Here is a 20,919-nt window from a genome sequence, read left to right on the forward strand (position 1 = left end):
TCTAAATGGTCGAATGCCACCCAGCAGGCTTTTTCCTCCTTAAAGAGATGTTTTGCCACAGCACCTATAGTCAGTCAATCCGATGTGTCTCAATCTTTCATCGTTGAAGTTGATGCGTCGGAGGTGGGGGTTAGGGCTGTGTTGTCTTAAGGTCTGTCCCCTGGTAAATGGTGTCCATGCGCTTTCTTTTCCAAAAAATTGTCTTCGGCCGAGAGAAATTATGAAGTGGGTAATAAGGAGCTTTTGGCGATTAAATTGGCTTTCGAAGAATGGCGACATTGGTTGCAGGGGTAGTCCAATCTATTACTTTTATGACGGTATCACACGGTGTGGGAAAGACTAAGTGCAACATGAAGGAATGAGGGGAAAGAAGCCCAGACACTAGGGAAAGGGGGAGTGGAGACCCCTAGGCAGATCTAATAATACCCTGCCTACCCTACCATCCCTATATTGGTTCCAAACCAATCGCCGAGCAGGAAACCTAAGACCTGTGTGTCCCTAGAGCTAGGCCCTGAGCAGGGAAGGGGGGAAGAGCACATGTCAGTCCCCACTATAAACAAAAGACCACAAGGGAGACAAACAAATGGGGAGAAACTAAGTTTGAGAAGACTCCAGAGAGATAACACCAAACGTCCTCCAAGGGCACCAGAGAGGAATTAAGCCAACTGCTATAGCTCCAAGCCTGCACAAGGGAAAAAGTGACTCACCGGCGACTACCTGGAGCAGACAGAGTTTATAAACACCCAGACCAAAGTGTGTCGATCAGAGCAGGAGGGAGGTTGCCACTGGGTCCAAAAGTCAGAAGGATTAAGAAGGCGTCTGCAATGTTAAACGCAGAGACCTTCTGCAGCTTGATGCAGAGTGACTGTCTGTTGCATCTGACACACCCATGACACACGGACCATAAGAACCTGTCAGTCTGCTAAATATCTCAACCCTAGTCAGCCTAGATGGTCTGTTTTTTACTAGGTTCAATTTTGTTGTCACTTTCGGTCCAGGGGTTAAAAACATCAAGCTGATACTTTATCCCAGAACTTCCCTGGTGGTGGTGGCTATGAGAACCCTGCCCATATTTTGCAGAAGGGGGTAGTCATTTCGGCTTTGTACCCTGACCTGGAGAGAGAGGTGTTGGAGCTCTGGGGGGATGCCCCTGCCTCCTACCCTTCCAGGAGGTTATTTGTACCATCTAATTTACGCTGGTCATCCAGGTGGTAAGGCAAATGCAGACCTCCTTTCTCGTCGCTTTTGGTGGCCAGGGGTTTCATCAGGATCTGGTTAAACATGTTTGCTTGTAGTATTTGAGAGCGTTCTAAAGAATCGCATACCCCTCCGTCTGATCCTCTTCTGCTGCCTATTCCTAGAAGACCATGGACACACTTGTGCATGGATTTTATTACTAACCTACTGGTATCTGCAGGCAAGACTGTGGTTCTATTGGTTGTAGATAAGTTCAGTAAAATGGTTCATTTCATCACATTACCGGCACTTCCGAATGCCAAGACTTTTGCTTGGGTATTCATTAATGAGATTATGAAGCTTCACGGGGTTCCATCCGATGTGGTGTCATATCGGGGAACCCAGTTTGTTTCCAAATTCTGGAAAGCTTTCCGTACTCGACTGGGGGTGAAGTTGTCTTTTTCTTCTGCCTTCCATCCTCAGTCAAATGGACAGACCAAGCGTAATAATCAGAATTTGGAGAATCACCTCAGGTGCATCCTAATTACCATTGGCCGAGTTTGTAATTAGTAATCACCGCCATGAATCTACTGGCAGGTCACCTTTCTTTGGTGCATATTGTTTTCATCCACAGTTTGGTACCTTTAGTGGGGGAGGGGCTTCACAAGTTCCTGAGGATGAATGTTTTGCTCCATTGCTCTCTTCTGTGTGGCGGGGGGGGGGGGGGGTTCAGAGTAATTTGAAGATCATGAAGGACAGATACAAACGTATGGCTGACAGGAAACTTTCGCCTGGCCCGGACCTAAGTGTGAATGACTTTGTGTGGTTGTCTACCAGGAATATCAAGTTGACGGTTCCTTCCTGGAATCTGGGACCTAGATTTATTGGTCCCTATAAAATAACTGCCGTCATTAACCCAGCAGTTTTTCATCTTAAGTTTCCTCAGACTCTTAGTATCCACAATGTGTTTCACAGGTATCTCCTCAGGAATTATGTGGTACCTCTTGAGACCTCCCCCAAGCTGCCACACCCAATTGGTTGGTTGATGGCAAGTTGGAGTTCCAAATTTCAAAGTTTGTGGATTCTCATCTTCAAGGTCGTTCCCTTTAGTACTTTGGTGCACTAGAGAGGTTATGGTCCAGAGGAAAGGATGTGGGTTTCAGCATCAGAGGTGCATGCCCCTAGGTTGATTTGTTCTTTCCATGCCTCTCATCCAGAGAAACCTGGTCCTGAGTGTCCGGAGGCCATGCGTAGAAGGTGGATACTGTCATGGCTGTGTCAAATTTGACAGACAGTCATTCTGGATCCGGCTGTAGGAAGTCTCTGTGGCCTTACAGACACCTTCTTGATCCTTTCATCATCCCTCCCTCTCTAGGCCCCAGTGATGATATCCACCTTCTGCTGCTAATTGAAACACCCTTGCTGGATCTTTAAATACACTCAGTTTCTCCAGAGAGTTGCTGGTGATAGATTTAATTCCTCTGTTCAGATCGGGAATTCTAGCAGTCGGCTATATTCTCCTTGGAGGTCCTTTGTGGATTGTAGTTGTTATCTCTCTGGTGTCTTCTTAAAGCTAAGGGTATCCCCTTGTATGTTTCCCTTGTTTGTCTATAGTTGAAGTGGGGATGACTAGTGCTCACCCATTCCACTCCTTACCTAGGGCCTAGCTCTAGGGTCAACCAGGGCTAAGGTATCCTGCTCAGCGATAGGTGTGTAATCTATTTAGGGACGATAGGGGAGTCAGGGTGTTGGTAGAACTGCTTAGGGGTCTCCACTCCCCCTTTCCCTAGTTGCTGGGCTTCCTCACATTTTCCATTGTCGTACACTGGGTTCTTCTCATACCCATACCAGATTTTGCACTCTAAGGAATCTAATAAAAAACATATACTAAATGACTTTTATACACAGTTTTTTCCATTTTTTCGCACAAAATTTTTTTCACACAGAAGGTATTTTCTTTCCTAAAAACACTATAAGCGTAATTATACTAAATATAAAATGTCTTTTAAAATGTTATTAAACATGCTAAAAGTGTGATTTCATACAAAAATAAAAAATCCTACAAACATATACTGTACATTATGACAAAATTTAAAACCCTTTCTTTCTTCATATTATAACCATTTCCAAATAGAATTTTTTGATATTCCATTCATGGACATAAAAAAAAAAAAAAAAAACATAAATAAATGTAATAAGCAATTTTGTACCTGTCAATGTTTATTTTATATGTCATATACCCTCTACAATATAATTTAATCCATCTGGGTATAATGTACCCAGACGGAAGATCCAATATGATTCTTTCTGGTTTAACTTTTGTACCCTATTAGTATAATTCTCTGGTAATTGCTCCAACGGGGTCACAGAAATACTGAATGTTTTAATATTCTTCAAACATACGTGCCGGGATCTGCTCTGTTTTTAAAAAACATTTTTGGTATTGTGCCTGTGGCCATTCATACGGGATCATAGGGACTGGATAGTCCGACCCACGTATTGCAAGCCACAGGCACAGGTGATAACATATATCACAAAATCACTATAACACGTTCATTTTTGTGTGACCGCTATGGTTTCACCCGTACTGTACGACATAATGTACTGAGTCATATGATTGATTGATTTTTACAGGTACAACACTTTCGGGAGCCACATCGATTGACACCCAGTTTGAAAGCACCCATTTTATTTATCCTAACTTTTTCTTTTTTCTTTAAACATTCCTGTTCCCCATCTTTGGTCATCCTGAGATTACTAGTGGCAATTTTACCCTTCACGGTTTAGCCCCTACGAAAGGTAAAATTGGATCTATCTGGTAAAAGTTTTTTCAAAAATGTATCCTTTTTCAAAAAGTACCAATATTTATTTAAAATGTTTCTTATCTCCGTATTACTACGATTAAAAGCAGTAATAAATTTATACTGCCACCCATCTTTTTTTCTTTCCTTATTCTTGTTTTTGTTATTTTTTTTTTTATTAGTTATCTGCTCAGGTTTTTCTCCTCCTTCCTTAGTTATAGGAGTTCTTAGTGGAGGAGGGGATAGCTAAGGAAGGAGGAGAAAAACCTGAGCAGATAACTAATGAAAAATAACAACAATAAAGACAAAAATAAATAAATATGTTTGTAAGATTTTTTATTTTTGTATGAAATCACACTTTTAGCATGTTTAACATTTTAAAATAAATTTTATATTTAGTATAATTATACTTATAGTGTTTTTAGAAATGAATAAACCTTCTGTGCGAAAAAATTGAATAAAAAAAATGGGAAAAAAAGTCATAAAAGTCATTTGGTATGTGGGTTTTTCTAGATTCCTCAGAGTGCAAAATCCTGCATATCTGAGTATCTGGGTGTGTCTGAAAAACAGATATTTCAGTCCCCACCCAAAATGACAAGCAGGGATATCTACCATAAAATGTGTTTAGATAAATCTGTTTATATGCATGATATTATACCTGAGGAAGGCTCAAAGAAGTCGAAACCGGTTGTAGTATAGTTTGAAATAAAAAATATCTTCGAATCCGAATATCGAGTTCCATCATTATCCTTCAGGAGCGCATAGTGCTGGTAAAAACATTTACAAAGTAATAATTTTTAATGCAATTTTTCTGAGGCTCTTCACTACGTCTCTTCAAAGTGGTATTGGAGTGTGTCCTAATTTTTTGCAGCCCTTGCACCTTCTGCATACACAATAACAGTATAGGATACCCACTTAATAATGGGAAGGTCAATTCAAATTGATTGTATATTCTACAATATTACCTTTCTTATCTACAATTCATGTATGCTAAGGATCATCAGCTGGAAATAAGTGTTCATTCTGGTTGCATACATCTGTGGCACCCCAGGGGTCTGGTTTTCCACAGTAACAGCAATGTTATGTCTGAGAGCAGGTGGGAGGTCTCTTGGTCAGGGATCCTATGCATGCCACACCTCCTGCCCAGTCCTGGGAGGGGAAGAACTTCCCCTATATAAACCTAGGGCTGAGGCAGGGTGAGTAGTAGAGAAGAAGCAGAGAAAAGAAGCAAATATAGGAAGAAACAACAGGAGCTCTGTGGGAGCAGTGTTACAAAGAGTCAGGGGCTGGCAGCTGCAGAGCTCGCCCTGACTGAGAAGTTATCACCGGACCAGGAGTCCGAGGCTGTGGGGACTAACTCCTATCCAGCAGCAGAAACCGATCGGCAGGGGATTGCAGGTCCTCTGACCCAGAAACCCGAAGGCCCCGAGTCACCGGCCATACGGGTGAGCACCACACGGTACACTCAGGGACGTGGGCTACTTATATCCGCCTCTAGCAAGGTAGCCAGAAGAGTACAGTTAGTTTGGGAGGCCTACAACTCCGCCTGGCCAGGGGAGATCCCATCTGCTCAAGGACTGACCAGGCCCCAATCGCTAGCCAGTACTCCGGGAGGGTCTATCTTTGTCACCAGTAAAGACCCTGAACTACACCGTACCGTCTCCGAGTGGTTCCTGCTACCCCCATCATCCATGTCGGCTGCCCTGAGGCCATACCCCTCCCGTTGGGGGTTATACTATCACGCTGCACAATCCTACCACCGGCCTCAGCGGTCTGCCCTGCAGCAGCAGCTCCTTAGCTGTACTCAACGGGTGGCGTAGTCGTCCAACATCTACCGCTGATACAGCGCCACTTAGTCTGACTCCCTGGGCACGGACCGGATCACCGCCACGAGACTACAACCCTCAAAAGATCCGGCTCCGGGTAAGCTCCCGCGTGCGCAACGCAGCGCGACACAGGCCCAGGGGCGCGTCACATCCCTTCCACAGTCCATAACTGAATTGCTTTTTTCAAAAATTCATTGACAGATTCATTTTTTTAATACAGTCTGTACTCAGAAATTCATTAAAGCAGGCAGGTTTGGTTGCGTTACTCCACAGTTTGGTGCTGCCACATACCAAAAAAACTCTTCTGGGCTGGTTAAAATCTATTTTATATTCTCCAATATTACCTCTCTTATTTGTGTAAGGGTGAGCTATCACACTATGGATAGCATATAACACGCATCTAGCTAAGTATTATTGCCTTATACTCCTTGCTGCTGCAATGAAACAAACAAAAAAAACCGATTCTATTACCACTGTTAGCTGCATTTAGAATAGGGATAGGTGCTAGGTGGTAACATCGACTGGAAAGGAGTGGTCATTCTGGTCACATCTCTTTCACAGTGCATAACTTGATTGATTTCTTCCATGCACTCATTGACCGATTCCTAATTTTTAACAGTGATTTGTTCTCACAATTTCATGAAAGCAGGCAGATTTGCTTGCGTTCTCTCACAGTTTGGTGCTGCCACATAAAAAAACTCCTCTGGGGCCAGTTAATATCTATTTTATATTCTACAATATTACCTCTCTTATCTGCAATTTGTGTACAGGTGAGCTATCACACTAGGGATAGCGTATTACGAGCATCCAGCTAGGGATTATTGACTTATATTCCTTGCTGCTGCAAGCGACCAGTCTGGTCGCATACATCTTTTCCACAGTCCATAACTAGATAGATTTTTTCCATCCACTCATTGACCGATTCATAATTTTTACAGTGATCTATAATCAGTAATTCATCAAACATGACAGAAATGTATCAAAGTTGAAACAAATTAATCAAAGTTAACAAAATGTAATGATTTAATTTGTTATTTGCAGTTTCTCTGTGGGTTCTGTATGTAAGAGGTAGTGGTGGGAAACTTGGGGTCATTGCCCTGCTGGAAGACCCATGACTTAGGATGCAAATCCAGCTTTATGACACTGGGCACTACATTGTGACACACAATACTTTGGTAATCTTCACATTTCATGATGCCTTACACACAGTCAAGGTACCCAGTGCCCGAGGCAGCAGAACAACCCCTAAATATCTTTGAATCTCCTCTATATTTGACTGTAAGTACCGTGTTCTTGTATTTGTAGGCCTCATTTCATTTACAGTAAACAGTTGAATGATGTGCTTTACCAAAATCTCTATTTTGGACTCATCTGTCCCTAAGATGCCTGCTGGCCCTCGAAAAATAGTGGAGGTCACCTGCTGGCACTCTATAAATTGTGAGGGCCACCTGCTGGACATCAAAGTTTCAAACTTTACAGAATATATACGAAATAGAAAATTTGACCACTTCAGTTGGATACGTTATATTGCTGTAGCAATTTATGGCCATGCACAGAATAGCTGCCTGCTGGCCCTCCAAGTTTCAAACTTAACAGTATTAATACAAAAAGAAAATTGCCCACCTCAGATGGATAAATTATATTGCAGTAGCAATATAAGGCTATGCAAAGCATAGCCGGCTCTCTAATAATAGTGAGGGCCAACTGATGGCCCTCTAACAATAGTGAGGGCAGACTGCTGGCCCTCTAACAGTAGTAAGGGCTGCCTGATGGCCCTCTACAAGTAGTGAGGGTCACCTGATAGCCCTGTAAAAATTGGCCCGGTGACTTTCAGAGTCCCTCCTTTATAAAAGAAACATGATGTGTCTGATCATGTCTCACATACCACAAGTCCAGATAAGGTACTGGTGAATGTATTTTTCACTGTTGAAAGCAATGCAAATGTACAAAAATGCAGCAAAAACACTACGTGTGAACATAGCCCAAGGTGTGGAGGATAATTTTTTTATTTTTATTTATTTTTCCTTATATACAAGTCATTATCCTGAAAAGAATGTTTCTTTTCATTTTTTCAAGGAAAATCCATTTTATCGTTATTTTTGTATGTTTTGTTGTCAGTCAGTAAAAGTGACTTAATACTCTGACAACATTGTTCCCAGCAGCGACCTGGGATTCAGAGATGCTTCCAGGGGTCTTCCTCATGCTGTTCCCATGCCATTTCAGCACTGTTTCTTTCAATTTGACCAATTTTTAGACCTCCTCCAGACCACCAGGAAGGGAGGGGAGTGGTGCCGGAAGAATGCTCCAGCTTCCCATTGACTTACATTATACTCATTACTCTGGTCAAACAGCTGAGCATTACGATTTACTCGACCTGAGTAACGAGTACCTGAGCATTTTAGTGCTCGCTCATCACTAATTTATATTTTTAAAATGTTTAGAAAACCAAGTATAAGTTCCTTTACACTTCAAAAATACTGTATATACTATATACCAAGCTCATATGTATATTGTCATCGGTGGTAATATTAATGTTATTAGTATTGTGAGTTTTGCTATTGATCAGTTTGAAATTATTCGGTCACTATGCAGTGGTAATATGTGGTCTAGTCATGATTTGGAGACTCCTGGGACTCACATTAATTGGCACAATGGGGAAGAATTTGTTAGAATGAAATTGCAAGTCCTATTTTACCATCACTCCTTTCATCCCTATGTGGCTGCGGAACACTACCCTTGACATTTTCTGCCAGCCCCAAAAATGGTGAAAGGAACGTCAGTCAGACATATTACCTTCCGCTCCATTTTGTTCCCTGTCTGGCATAAAAGTTCCCCATTCTTCCGATCAGTTAAGCTCTCAATGGTTGGGCTCACTGTTTGGACAGATTGTAAAAAAGAAGGTTAATTGGCCCATTAATTAAGCAGTCCACCGGAATCAGTCCAGTAGAGAAGGTTGTCAATCTGGGCTTGTCAGATCCAATGGGATATTTAAAAGTATTTCAGAATTATTACCAAAATAAATTGACACATCTAAGATTTGAAAAATTGTCCTTTAGTCATTAAAGGGGTTATCCACTTTCAGGAATGTCAGCCACAAACTCTGTAAGATACGCAAAACAATAAACTTGGCAGGTACTCTCCCTCACTGGTTCAAGAGTCAGTTTCCTGCAACTGCTCCATTCTCAGTGTTTTGGCTGCAGTCATGAAATCATGTCAACATCCTCCATAACCATTCTAGCGAGTCACTGAGCTCAGCGGCTTGTGCACTGAGCACCGTGCCTGTGGCTTACGGCACTGGCATGAATATAGTCATAATACTAAGATCCAGAGCAGCATTGAGGAGTCAGTGCTGGAGCCAAGGAGGGTGAGTACCCGTTGAGTTATTATTTTCAAAATTATACAGAGTTTATGCCCATTTTCCTGAAAGTGTACCATTCCTTTGAAGTCAAAATTCCCTCCATCACTATGGGTTTCAATGATCAATCAGCCAGCAGCATACTTTAATGTTTATAGGGGCCCTTAATTTACTCTTCCCATTTTGAAGACATGCATACTTGACTTGTGTGTGGGAGGAGATCAGAAAAAATAGCTTTTGGCCAAACATACATTTGGCTGACACCTATCTACTGTATATGGCCAGCCTAACTCATTTAAAACTTTAGCCTTGTGGTTGGGACTCTCAGTTTACATTTTATAGGAATCTACCATCACATAAAATATTTTTTCTGCTTCCACAAATAAAAAATGATGTATTTAGTATTTTGTAATGATTTTATTTAGTTATAGAAATATGAATAATTTTACAGGCACCAAGCATGCATGGTAATCTTCTGTAAATTGGGTAAATATACTATTATTAAAAAAATTATAATTCTATCCGTAAATTTGTCTTGGATTTTTCGCTTATACAAAGCAACAGGGGAGTAACGATCGTGGTCACAGGTTGTATTTTGCAGTATATGGGAAGAAAAAGATTTTTCCACCACCAGGAGCAAAACAGTAACAATGCATTGACATGACAAGAATCTGCATAATCAATCATATGCTAAATAGCTGCAAGTCAAATTTATGTATGACATAGTCAAGATGATTGTCCATAAAATTATGGTAGTGTCACATTCGAAGCAGTATTGCATGGTGTGATATGGAGCATGAAAGTCAAAGGAAGGGCAACATATATATACACTTGGATGGAACACATATATACCAGGATCGGCCCAGGATGAGGAACATACAGTATATACCAGGATGGGGGATATATATTCCAGGATGAGGAACATATATACCAGGAAGGGGGACATATATTCCAGGATGGGCCGAGGATGGGGGATATTAGTACAGGTTTGGAGACATTACCACATAATGAGGGAGGGGTGGCAACTTGTATGTTTTTATAGAATTTAGAACCCTACAAGGGCCCATATATCTGACCAACATGCAGGGGGGAATGGGATAGGGGTTGAAATGGGGTCCCAGGTCCAAAGGGGGAGTGGAAGGTGGAAGAGTCAGGTCGAAATCTTGCCCTGGGGCCCATTAGACTATAGTTACACCACTGCATAGCAGTCAATCTGAGTAGGTAAAACTGTACTTCAGAGGTGTGTGTTTCAGTATATAGCACCAAAGAATAATAAGAAATTAGGCAGGAAATCAATGTTTCCATAGATTGTGAAACCTATACAGACAGTATAGAACAGTGCATAAAAATGTAGGCAAGAAAGAATCAGTCAGCACACTGTCACTCTAAAATAACAGAGTTAAATAAGCAGACAAGCAGTCAGAACTCTACAAAACTAAAAGCGGGTCATATTTTTAACATCACTAATGCACTTCTTTTTCAGCCAATAAAACTTACCTTGACAAATGATTGGTGGACCCCAGCCATAATTAAAACACTGCACAAGATCTGATTTTGGTCTTTTCCCATGAGGACATTTATAGCTAATGACATCTTTATCTTTGTATGAGGAAGAGCCAAGTTCACAGGTAATAGCTGTAAAAAATAGACACATATATTGTTCATTATTTCATGTAATTGATATTAGATACAAAAAGGTGCACTAAAAAATGAACAAATGTTCAAATAACAATTTTTGTGTGTTAACAACATTTATCATTCAGTCATATGGATGCAAATAGAGAGGAATGTTGTCTAGATGATGACCCAAAATTGCACAAATGATCTTATGGATGGGGTAATCCTGTGAAAACAAGACACCATTACATGTGTATATATATATATATATATATATATATATATATATATACACAGTACAGACCAAGAGTTTGGACATACACCTTCTCATTTAAAGATTTTTCTGTATTTTCATGACTATGAAAATTGTACATTCCCACTGAAGGCATCAAAACTATGAATTAACACATGTGGAATTATATATTTAACAAAAAAGTGTGAAACAACTGAAAATATGTCATATTCTAGGTTCTTCAAAGTAGCCACCTTTTGCTTTGATGACTGCTTTGCACACTCTTGGCATTCTCTTGATGAGCTTCAAGAGGTAGTCACCGGAAATGGTTTTCAATTCACAGGTATGCCCTGTCAGGTTTAATAAGTGGATTTCTTGCCTTATAAATGGGGTTGGGACCATCAGTTGTGTTGTGCAGAAGTCAGGTGGATACACAGCTGATAGTCCTACTGAATAGACTGTTAGAATTTGAATTATGCCAAGAAAAAAGCAGCTAAGTAAAGAAAAACGAGTGGCCATCATTACTTTAAGAAATGAAGGTCAGTCAGTCCGAAAAATTGGGAAAACTTTGAAAGTGTCCCCAAGTGCAGTTGCAAAAACCATCAAGGGCTACAAAGAAACTGGCTCACATGAGGACCGCCCCAGGAAAGGAAGACCAAGAGTCACCTCTGCTTCTGAGGATAAGTTTATCGGAATCACCAGCCTCAGAAATCAAAGGTTAACAGCAGCTCAGATTAGAGACCAGGTAAATGCCACACAGAGTTCTATTAGCAGACACATCTCTACAACAACTGTTAAGAGGAGACTTTGTGCAGCAGGCCTTCATGGTAAAATAGCTGCTAGGAAACCACTGCTAATGACAGGCAACAAGCAGAAGAGACTTGTTTGGGCTAAAGAACACAAGGAATGGACATTAGACCAGTGGAAATCTGGGCTTTGGTATATATATATATATATATATATATATATATATATATATATATATATATAGACCAAAAAATATGCCGCTTATTGTAATGCCGCAGCCAAGGTGGTTGTGGCATTACAGTGATTGGCTGGCCGCACAGTGTCATCAGGTCTATATCAGACCTGGCGCCGCTGTGCTAGTCACAGTCACTCTGGAATCAGGCAAAGTAGGGAGAGGTGCTGCTGAGCTAGGGAGAGATTTGCTTGTGTATTAGGTAGTGTAGGTAGGAAACATGTAAATTACACATATCCATTTCAACAAACAGTCCTTCTGAGGACTAATCCATCTGCAGAGATATTCGGCCTGCAGTGTATATAGGCAGGCAGGCAGTGTATATAGCAGACTGCAGTGCATATAGCACAAGAGGCTCCATTCCAGTTCTGCCTTCTGATGCTATTAGATATTTCTAGAAATAGGCCCAGGTCTCAGGGGCAAGGAATACTTTTTTTTGGATCTTAATCCTCATTATATGCTTCAAAAGCAATCCAGAAAACACAGTTTTTCTGCGTCATTTGCTTGTTGGCACTGCAGAATACAGCCAGGTCCTTTCCATATTACAGCGCTAAAAATTCAGCTATTTAAAACTATGTTTTCTCCGTCACACGGATCACATATACGTTTTCAGAAAATACTGCCATTTCTGACCTCCATTAAAAATTTGTTTCAGTGTGTCAGTGAAGCAATTGACATCGGTTTGCTGTTCAAAATAGTTACCTACAGGTATTTAAAACTGTTTTCTCCATCACACTGATCACATATACGTTTTCAGAAAATACTGCCATTTTTGGCCTCCTTTCAAATTTTTTTTCACTGTGTCAGCGAAGTTTTTGACAACGGTTTGCTGTTCAAAATAGTTACCTACAGGCCAGATATTTAAAACTGTGGTTTCTCTGTCACACAGATCACATATAATTTTGCTCCAAATTCAGACATTCATAGTGAGCGTGGAAGATATTGTCCTCCATTTAAAATGGGCAAGGCATGAGGCAAGGGACGGGGAACTGGACGTGATGGTGATGGTGCATCCAGAGGCCGAGGCCAAGGCCGCGGGCAAGCTGAAATTGTGCCACAACAAGCACCCACATCTACTCGCCTGACCTTCCTGTCCCAATTCCTAGGGGACCGCAGCACACCACTATTGAACCCAGAGCAGTGTCAAAATGTTGTTGGTTGGATAGCGGATAATGCTTCCAGTCACTTAGCCACCACCACCACCACCCTGTCTTCCACACGGTCAAGTCTCAGTAGCCGTGAGTCTGGACCGCATATTCCTCACTCTGATCCTCCTTCCTCCCACCATGCCGAGTGCTCGGAGACAAATGATCCCACACTTGGACACTGTTAACTTTTCTATTTATAGATTCAGGCCTCTCGCCTTGTCCACTTGAAGCGAGGCAAAAGGAGATCGCATGTAGCGATGCCCAAATATTTGAGTAGCCACGGTCACACGAAGGAGATGGTGGGAAATTGTCACAAGAGGTGGACGATGATGAGACACAATTGCCAAAAAGTCAGGAGGAGGACCAGGCAGCGGAAGTGGAAGATGAGGTGGTGGATTATAAAGTAACTGACCCAAACTGGCAGGAGGACATGCAGAGTGAGGAGAGCAGCACACAGGGGGAGGGAGAGCACCAAAATAGGCAGGAAGAATAAGTGTGTTGGCCGCAGACAGAAGGCAGACAACCGTTCCCCGTAACACCAACACGAAGGAAGTTGCCAGTACAACTGTTAGGTCTTCCCGAGTCTGGTTGTTTATTAAAGACTCTGCTGATAACCCTAAAAAGGCTATTTGCACCACCTGCCAGGGGAGAATCAGCAGAGGTGGCAAAACGAAAAGCCAGACAACCATCAGGCACATGGCAGCAAAGCACCCGACTTTGTGTGCTGAGCCCCAGGGTCCAGGAACAGTGTCTGTGGGTGGCATAATTGCTTCTTCCGCTTTTGTGCATGCAAGCCAATCCCCTGTCCGTGGTGCATGCGAAGATGCCTCCTGCCCTGCACCTGTCGTTGCACACTCTCAAGTAGCAGCATCAGGAAGCACGTCCACATCCTTGTCCCAGTGCAGCGTTCAGTTGTCCATACCCCAGTCCTTGGAATGCAAGCGGAAATACGCAGCCAACGCCCCATAGGCCACGCTACTAAATTCTCACATTTCATGACTGCTTGCGCTTGAAATGTTCCCTTTTAGGCTAGTGGCGATGGAAGCATTCCGCAACCTGATGGCGGCGGCCGTCCCTCGGTGCTTGGTCCCCAGCCGCCCCTTTTTCTCCCGGTGTGCCGTCCCCGCATTACACAAGCACGTGTCCCAAAACATTAGCCGTGCCCTCAACAATTCAGTTATTGGGAAAGTCCACCTAACTACGGACAAGTGGACAAATGCTTGTGGGCAGGGACGGTACATCTTGCTGATGGCACACTGGGTTAACATAGTGGAAGCTGGGACCCAGTCGGACCTTGAGACGGAACATGTACCCTCCTGACGCCAAGGATTGTGGGCCCTATGTCATTCAGGTTTGCCCCCACAGTCTACAGCTCCTCCACCTCATCCTCCTCAGCCTCCTCCTCCTCTTCAGCCTCCATCTCCGAAATGACCACATCAGTCACAAGCTGGAAGCACTGCAGCACTGCCTCGGCCAAGCGACAACATGCTGTGCTGAAGCTAATATGCTTAGGTGACAAACCACACAATGCTGAAGAGTTGTGGACAGCTCTGAAAGAGCAGGCAGATCTGTGGCTCACACCGGTGAACATACAGCCAGGCATGTTCGTGTGTGACAATAGCCAGAACCTGGTGGTGGCTCTGAGGCGAGGCGAGCTCACACAAGTACCATGCCCGGCCCATGTGCCTAATCTCGTGGTTCAGTGGTTTCTCAAATCCTACCCGGAGCTGCTGGATCAGCTTGTTAAAGTACGCTGCCTGTCTGCCCATTTTAGAAAGTCACTTTCAGCAGTGTTTGCAGGTTCTGGCTCACAGACTGCTATCTGATGTCCCCACATGTTGGAACTCTACACTGCAGATATTGGGAAGGATTTGTGAGCAGAAGAGAGCAGTTGTTGAGTAGTAGCATCAACAAGGCCATCGGTATTCAGTTCAGACTCCACACATAAGACCTCAGGAGTGGACATGGATGTCAGACATATGTGCCATCCTCCAAAATTTGAGGACTCCACCAAGATGGTGAGTGGGGATTACGCCATAATTAGCGTCACCATCCCGCTTCATTGTCTTCTGAAACGCTCTCTGCTCTCAATCAAAGAGGATGCATTGCAGGTGGAGCATGATGAGATGGAGCAAGGAACCATACAGGGTGATTACACACAGCCCAGCCTCATCTCATCCCAACATTGATTGGGGGACAATAAGGAAGAGGAGGGGGAAGAACAGGAGCTAGTTTCATGCGCTATAGACAGTACTAACTGCACAGCTGTCATTCCATCTGTTCAGCGTGGATGGCCAGAGGACAGAGAGAAGGAGAAGGAGGAGACCATAGTCAGTGATCCTCTTGGTGAGGACATGGAGGTCTTGCCTGTTAGTAGTCTGGCATGCATGGCTGAGTTTATGTTACGCTGCCTTTCCCATGACCCTCGCATTCTCAAAATTTTGGGTGACAGTCATTACTGTTTGGTGACACTTCTAGACCTACACTACAAGGAGAACTTTATATTTCTTATTCCTGAGGCGGACAGGTCTACAAAAATGGGTCTGTACCAGAAGGCCCTTGTTGTGGAACTATTAAAAAAAATTCCCATCTGAAAACACTGGCAGCAGAGGTCACACTTCTTTGGACAAGCAAGGAGTACAGGCGAGAGAGACACATCTTCAATCCAGCAGAGGCAGGGGAACACTGTCAAAGTTCTGGGAGAATTTTCCCAGCCTCTCCCATCGCACAAGCCCTGGGGCGCAGGGTACTCTTACTAGGAGTGCAAAGTTTGGGAAGATGCTGAAAGAGTACCTTGCCGACCGTACCAACGTCCTCCGTGATTCCGCTGTGTCTTATAATTATTGGGTATCCAAGCTGGATACGTGGAATGAACTGGCTCTCTATGCCTTGTAAGTAGAGATGAGCGGTGTTCGACTAGAACTGTTCGCCAATCTCAAATTCGAGCTGTTTTGGGCGGTGTTCGAGTTGTTCGACGAACCCGAACGATTTGCAAAAAATTCGGCTGTTCGAGGTTATGTTCGATAACTGTTCGTGCACCAAAAGCGTGTCCTGCATGTCTGGTGCTATTTAGAGCACCAATCATGCAGGGATTGTCTGCCACTCACTGTAATGCCACAGCCATGGTGGTTGTGGCATTACAGTGATTGCCCAAATCGATGGGAACAGTGCCAACAGTGAAACATGAAAAGCCGGCAATTCAGCAGCGGCATACACCGGTACCCGACAATTTAGAACCGAAAGAATAGAGCTTCACACATAGATTAGATAGATATAAACATGTCAGCCACATATATACGAAGTACAGTGAAAGTGCTGCTTACTGTACTTGTCATTTAGCGTAAAGGATTTATCAAAAAAAATAATAGTGTTTTCATGCACCGTCTCTTTAAAAAAGCCGGCCGGCAATTCAGCAGCGGTACCCGACAATTTAGAATAGAAGGAATAGAGAATCACACATAGATTAGATAGATAGAAACATGTCAGTCACATATATATGAAGTACAGTGACAGTGTTGATTACTGTACTTGTCATTTAGTGTAAAGGATTTATCAAAAAAAATAATAGTGTTTTCATGCACCGTCTCTTTAAAAAAGCCGGCCGGCAATTCAGCATCTGTACCCAACAATTTAGAATAGAAGGAATAGAGAATCACACATAGATTAGATAGATAGAAACATGTCAGTCACATATATATGAAGTACAGTGACAGTGTTGCTTACTGTACTTGTCATTTAGTGTAAAGGATTTATTAAAAAAAATAATAGTGTTTTCATGCACCGTCTCTTTAAGAAAGCCGGCCGGCAATTCAGCATCTGTACCCGACAATTTATAACAGACAGAATAGAGCTTCACACATAGATTAGATAGATAGATACATGTCAGTCACATATATATGAAGTACAGTGACAGTGTTGGTTACTGTACTTGTCATTTAGTATTAAAATAAAGGATTTATTATTAAAAAAATTGGCGTGGGGTTCCCCTTAATTTTAGGCTCTAGCGGAGGTTAAGCAGACAGCTGGGGCAGATGTTTGAAGCCTGGGAAGGGGGTAATACCCACGGAGCTTCCCAGGCTACTAATATCAGCCCCCAGCTGAATACATAGCCTTTACTAGCTATTAAAATGGGGGACCCCCCAAAAAAAATGACGTGGGGTCCCCCCTAATTTAATAGCTATCAAAGGCTAGGCAGACAGCTGGGGGCTGATATTAATTGCCCAGGAAGGGAGCCATGAATATTGGCCCCCTCCCAGGCTATAAACACCAGCCGTCAGCCGCCCCAGAAATGGCGCATTCATAGGATGCGCCAATTCTGGCACTTAGCCTCGCTCTTCCACGCTGCCCTGGTGCGGTGGCAGGGGGTAATAGGGCTGGGGTTGATGTCAACTTATAATGCCAGCTGACATCAAGCCCAGGTTAGTAATGGAGAGGCGTCTATAAGACACCCCCATTACTAACCCCATAGTCAAAGTTAAAAAAAACACAAACACCCAGAATAAAGTCCTTTAATTGAAATAAAGACACAATTCTTTATTGTTCTAAATTAAACCATACTTACCATCACGCCCATTCCAGCTGAAGCCAACGATCTCCTGTAATAAAAGTAAAATAATAAAGCAACCTCATCCTTACCTTTCCATGGTTCCCACGACAGCTTCAGCTCTGCTACATCGAGATGACAGGCTGGACCGCAGCAGAACGCCGCCATCCAGCCTGTCATCCCGCAGACACTGAGAAGCGCAGGCTTGCTTGCGCTCTGCAGTGTCTGGCTGTGACGGCATAAAGATGAGACGAGTTCATGTCCAATGAACTCGGCGCACCTCATGCACGTCACTTACAGCGTGGGAGAATTCTCACGCTGAAGCGCTGAGTGCAGGAGAATTTTCCCACGCTGTCAGTGAGGTGCATGAGGTGAGCTGAGTTCATTGGACATGAGCTCACCTCATGCACGTCACTGACAGCGTGGGACAATTCTCCTGCACTCAGCACTTCAGCGTGAGAATTTTCCCACGCTGTCAGTGACGTGCATGAGGTGAGCTGAGTTCATTGGACATGAACTCGGCTCATCTGGATGCCGTCACAGCGAGACACTGAGGAGCGCAAGCATGCCTGCTCTTCTCAGTGTCTGCGGCATGACAGGCTGGATGGCAGCGTTCTGCTGCGGTCCAGCCTGTCATCTCGATGTAGCAGAGCTGAAGCTGTCGTGGGAACCATGGAAAGGTAAGGATGAGGTTGGTTTATTATTTTTCTTTTATTGCAGGAGATCGTTGGCTTCAGCTGGAATGGGCGTGATGGTAAGTATAGTTTAATTTAGAACAATAAAGAATTGTGTGTTTATTTCAATTAAAGGACTTTATTCTGGGTGTTGTGTTTTTTTTAAATACTTTACTAGAAATTCATGACGGTCATGTCTAATACTGGCGTGACCCCATGAATTTTGGGCTTGGGGCCAGCTGATAATACCAAGCTGGCCCTAACCCCTTTATTACCCAGTGAGCCACCGCACCAGGGCCCTGGATGAGTTGGGTACAGCGCCAGAAGATGGCGCTTCTATGAACGTGCCATTTTCCGGGGTGGCTGCGGACTGCAATTTGCAGCGGGAGGGGCCCAGAAAGCTTGGGCCTCCCTGCGCTGCAGATTCCAGCCCCCAGCTGCCTAGTTGTACCTGGCTGGACACAAAAATAGGGCGAAGCCCCACGTATTTTTTTTTTAATTATTTCATGAAATTCATGAAATAATTAAGAAAAAAAGGCCTTCCCTATATTGCTGTGTCCGGCCAGGTACAAATAGTCAGCTGGTGGTTGGGGGCAGCCCGTTCCTGCCTGCTGTACCTGGCTGGACACAAATATAGTGCGAAGCCCCACTTCAATTTTTTTTAATTATTTCATGAAATTCATGAAATAATTAAGAAAAAAAGGCCTTCCCTATATTGTTGTGTCCGGCCAGGTACAAATAGGCAGCTGGTGGTTGGGGGGCAGCCCATTCCTGCCTGCTGTACCTGGCTGGACACAAATATAGTGCGAAGCCCCACTTCAATTTTTTTAAATTATTTCAGGAAATTCATGAAATAATTAAAAAAAAATTGACGTGGGGCTTCGCACTATATTTGTGTCCAGTCAGGTGCAGCAGGCAGGAACGGGCTGCCCCCAACCACCAGCTGCCTATTTGTACCTGGCCGGACACAACAATATAGGGAAGCCCTTTTTTTCTTAATTATTTCATGAAATAATTTAAAGAAAATTGACGTGGGGCTTCGCCCTGTTTTTGTGTCCAGCCAGGTACAACTATGCAGCTGGGGGCTGGAATCCGCAGCGCAGGGAGGCCCAAGCTTTCTGGGCCACCCCCGCTGCAAATTGCAGTCCGCAGCCACCCCGGAAAATGGCGCGTTCATAGAAGCGCCATCTTCTGGCGCTGTACCCAACTCATCCAGGGCCCTGATGCGGTGGCTCACTGGGTAATAAAGGGGTTAAGGCCAGCTTGGCATGATCAGCTGGCCCTAAGCCCAAAATTCATGGAGTCACGCCAATATTAGACATGACCACCATGAATTTCTAGTAAAGTATTTAAAAAAAACACAACACCCAGAAAAAAGTCCTTTAATTGAAATAAACACACAATTCTTTATTGTTCTAAATTAAACCATACTTACCATCACACCCATTCCAGCTGAAGCCAACGATCTCCTGAAATAAAAGAAAAATAATAAAGCAACATCATCCTTACCTTTCCGTGGTTCCCATGACAGCTTCAGCTCTGCTACATCGAGATGACAGGCTGGACCGCAGCAGAACGCTGCCATCCAGCCTGTCATCCCGCAGACACTGAGAAGCGCAGGCTTGCTTGCGCTCCACAGTGTCTCTCTGTGAGGGCATCCAGATGAGCCGAGTTCATGTCCAATGAACTCGGCTCACCTCATGCACGTCACTGACAGCGTGGGAAAATTCTCCTGCACTCAGCGCTTCAGCGTGGGAGAATTCTCACGCTGAAGCGCTGAGTGCAGGAGAATTCTCCCACGCTGTCAGTGACGTGCAGGAGGTGAGCTGAGTTCATTGGACATGAGCTCACCTTATGCACGTCACTGACAGCGTGGGAAAATTCTCCTGCACTCAGCGCTTCAGCGTGGGAGAATTCTCACGCTGAAGCGCTGAGTGCAGGAGAATTCTCCCACGCTGTCAGTGACGTGCAGGAGGTGAGCTGAGTTCATTGGACATGAGCTCACCTTATGCACGTCACTGACAGCGTGGGAGAATTCTCCTGCACTCAGCGCTTCAGCGTGAGAATTTTCCCACGCTGTCAGTGACGTGCATGAGGTGCGCCGAGTTCATTGGACATGAACTCGTCTCATCTTTATGCCGTCACAGCCAGACACTGCAGAGCGCAAGCAAGCCTGCGCTTCTCAGTGTCTGCGGGATGACAGGCTGGATGGCGGCGTTCTGCTGCGGTCCAGCCTGTCATCTCGATGTAGCAGAGCTGAAGCTGTCGTGGGAACCATGGAAAGGTAAGGATGATGTTGCTTTATTATTTTTCTTTTATTGCAGGAGATCGTTGGCTTCAGCTGGAATGGGCGTGATGGTAAGTTTGGTTTAATTTAGAACAATAAAGGATTGTGTCTTTATTTCAATTAAAGGACTTTATTCTGGGTGTTTGTGTTTTCTTTTAACTTTGACTATGGGGTTAGTAATGGGGGTGTCTTATAGACGCCTCTCCATTACTAACCTGGGCTTGATGTCAGCTGGCATTATAAGCTGACATCAACCCCAGCCCTATTACCCCCTGCCACCG

At 43.8% G+C, this 20,919-nt stretch overlaps 1 protein-coding gene across 4 annotated transcripts in view; it reads right to left on the reverse strand.

The window, feature by feature from the left end:
* LOC141156682 (coagulation factor XIII B chain-like) overlaps positions 1-20,919 on the reverse strand; it is a 784,153-nt gene that overhangs the window by 450,798 nt on the left and 312,436 nt on the right. For all 4 annotated transcript variants that reach the window (XM_073642930.1, XM_073642929.1, XM_073642931.1 and 1 more), the window contains exon 7: positions 10,656-10,793. In XM_073642930.1, coding sequence (XP_073499031.1) covers positions 10,656-10,793 — 138 coding nt within the window. The remainder of the gene's footprint in view (positions 1-10,655; positions 10,794-20,919) is intronic.

The sequence above is a fragment of the Phyllobates terribilis genome, unplaced genomic scaffold (genome assembly GCF_046119375.1).
Source record: "Phyllobates terribilis strain yellow unplaced genomic scaffold, ASM4611937v1 Scaffold_8__6_contigs__length_399053987, whole genome shotgun sequence".
NCBI classification, from domain to species: domain Eukaryota; kingdom Metazoa; phylum Chordata; class Amphibia; order Anura; family Dendrobatidae; genus Phyllobates; species Phyllobates terribilis.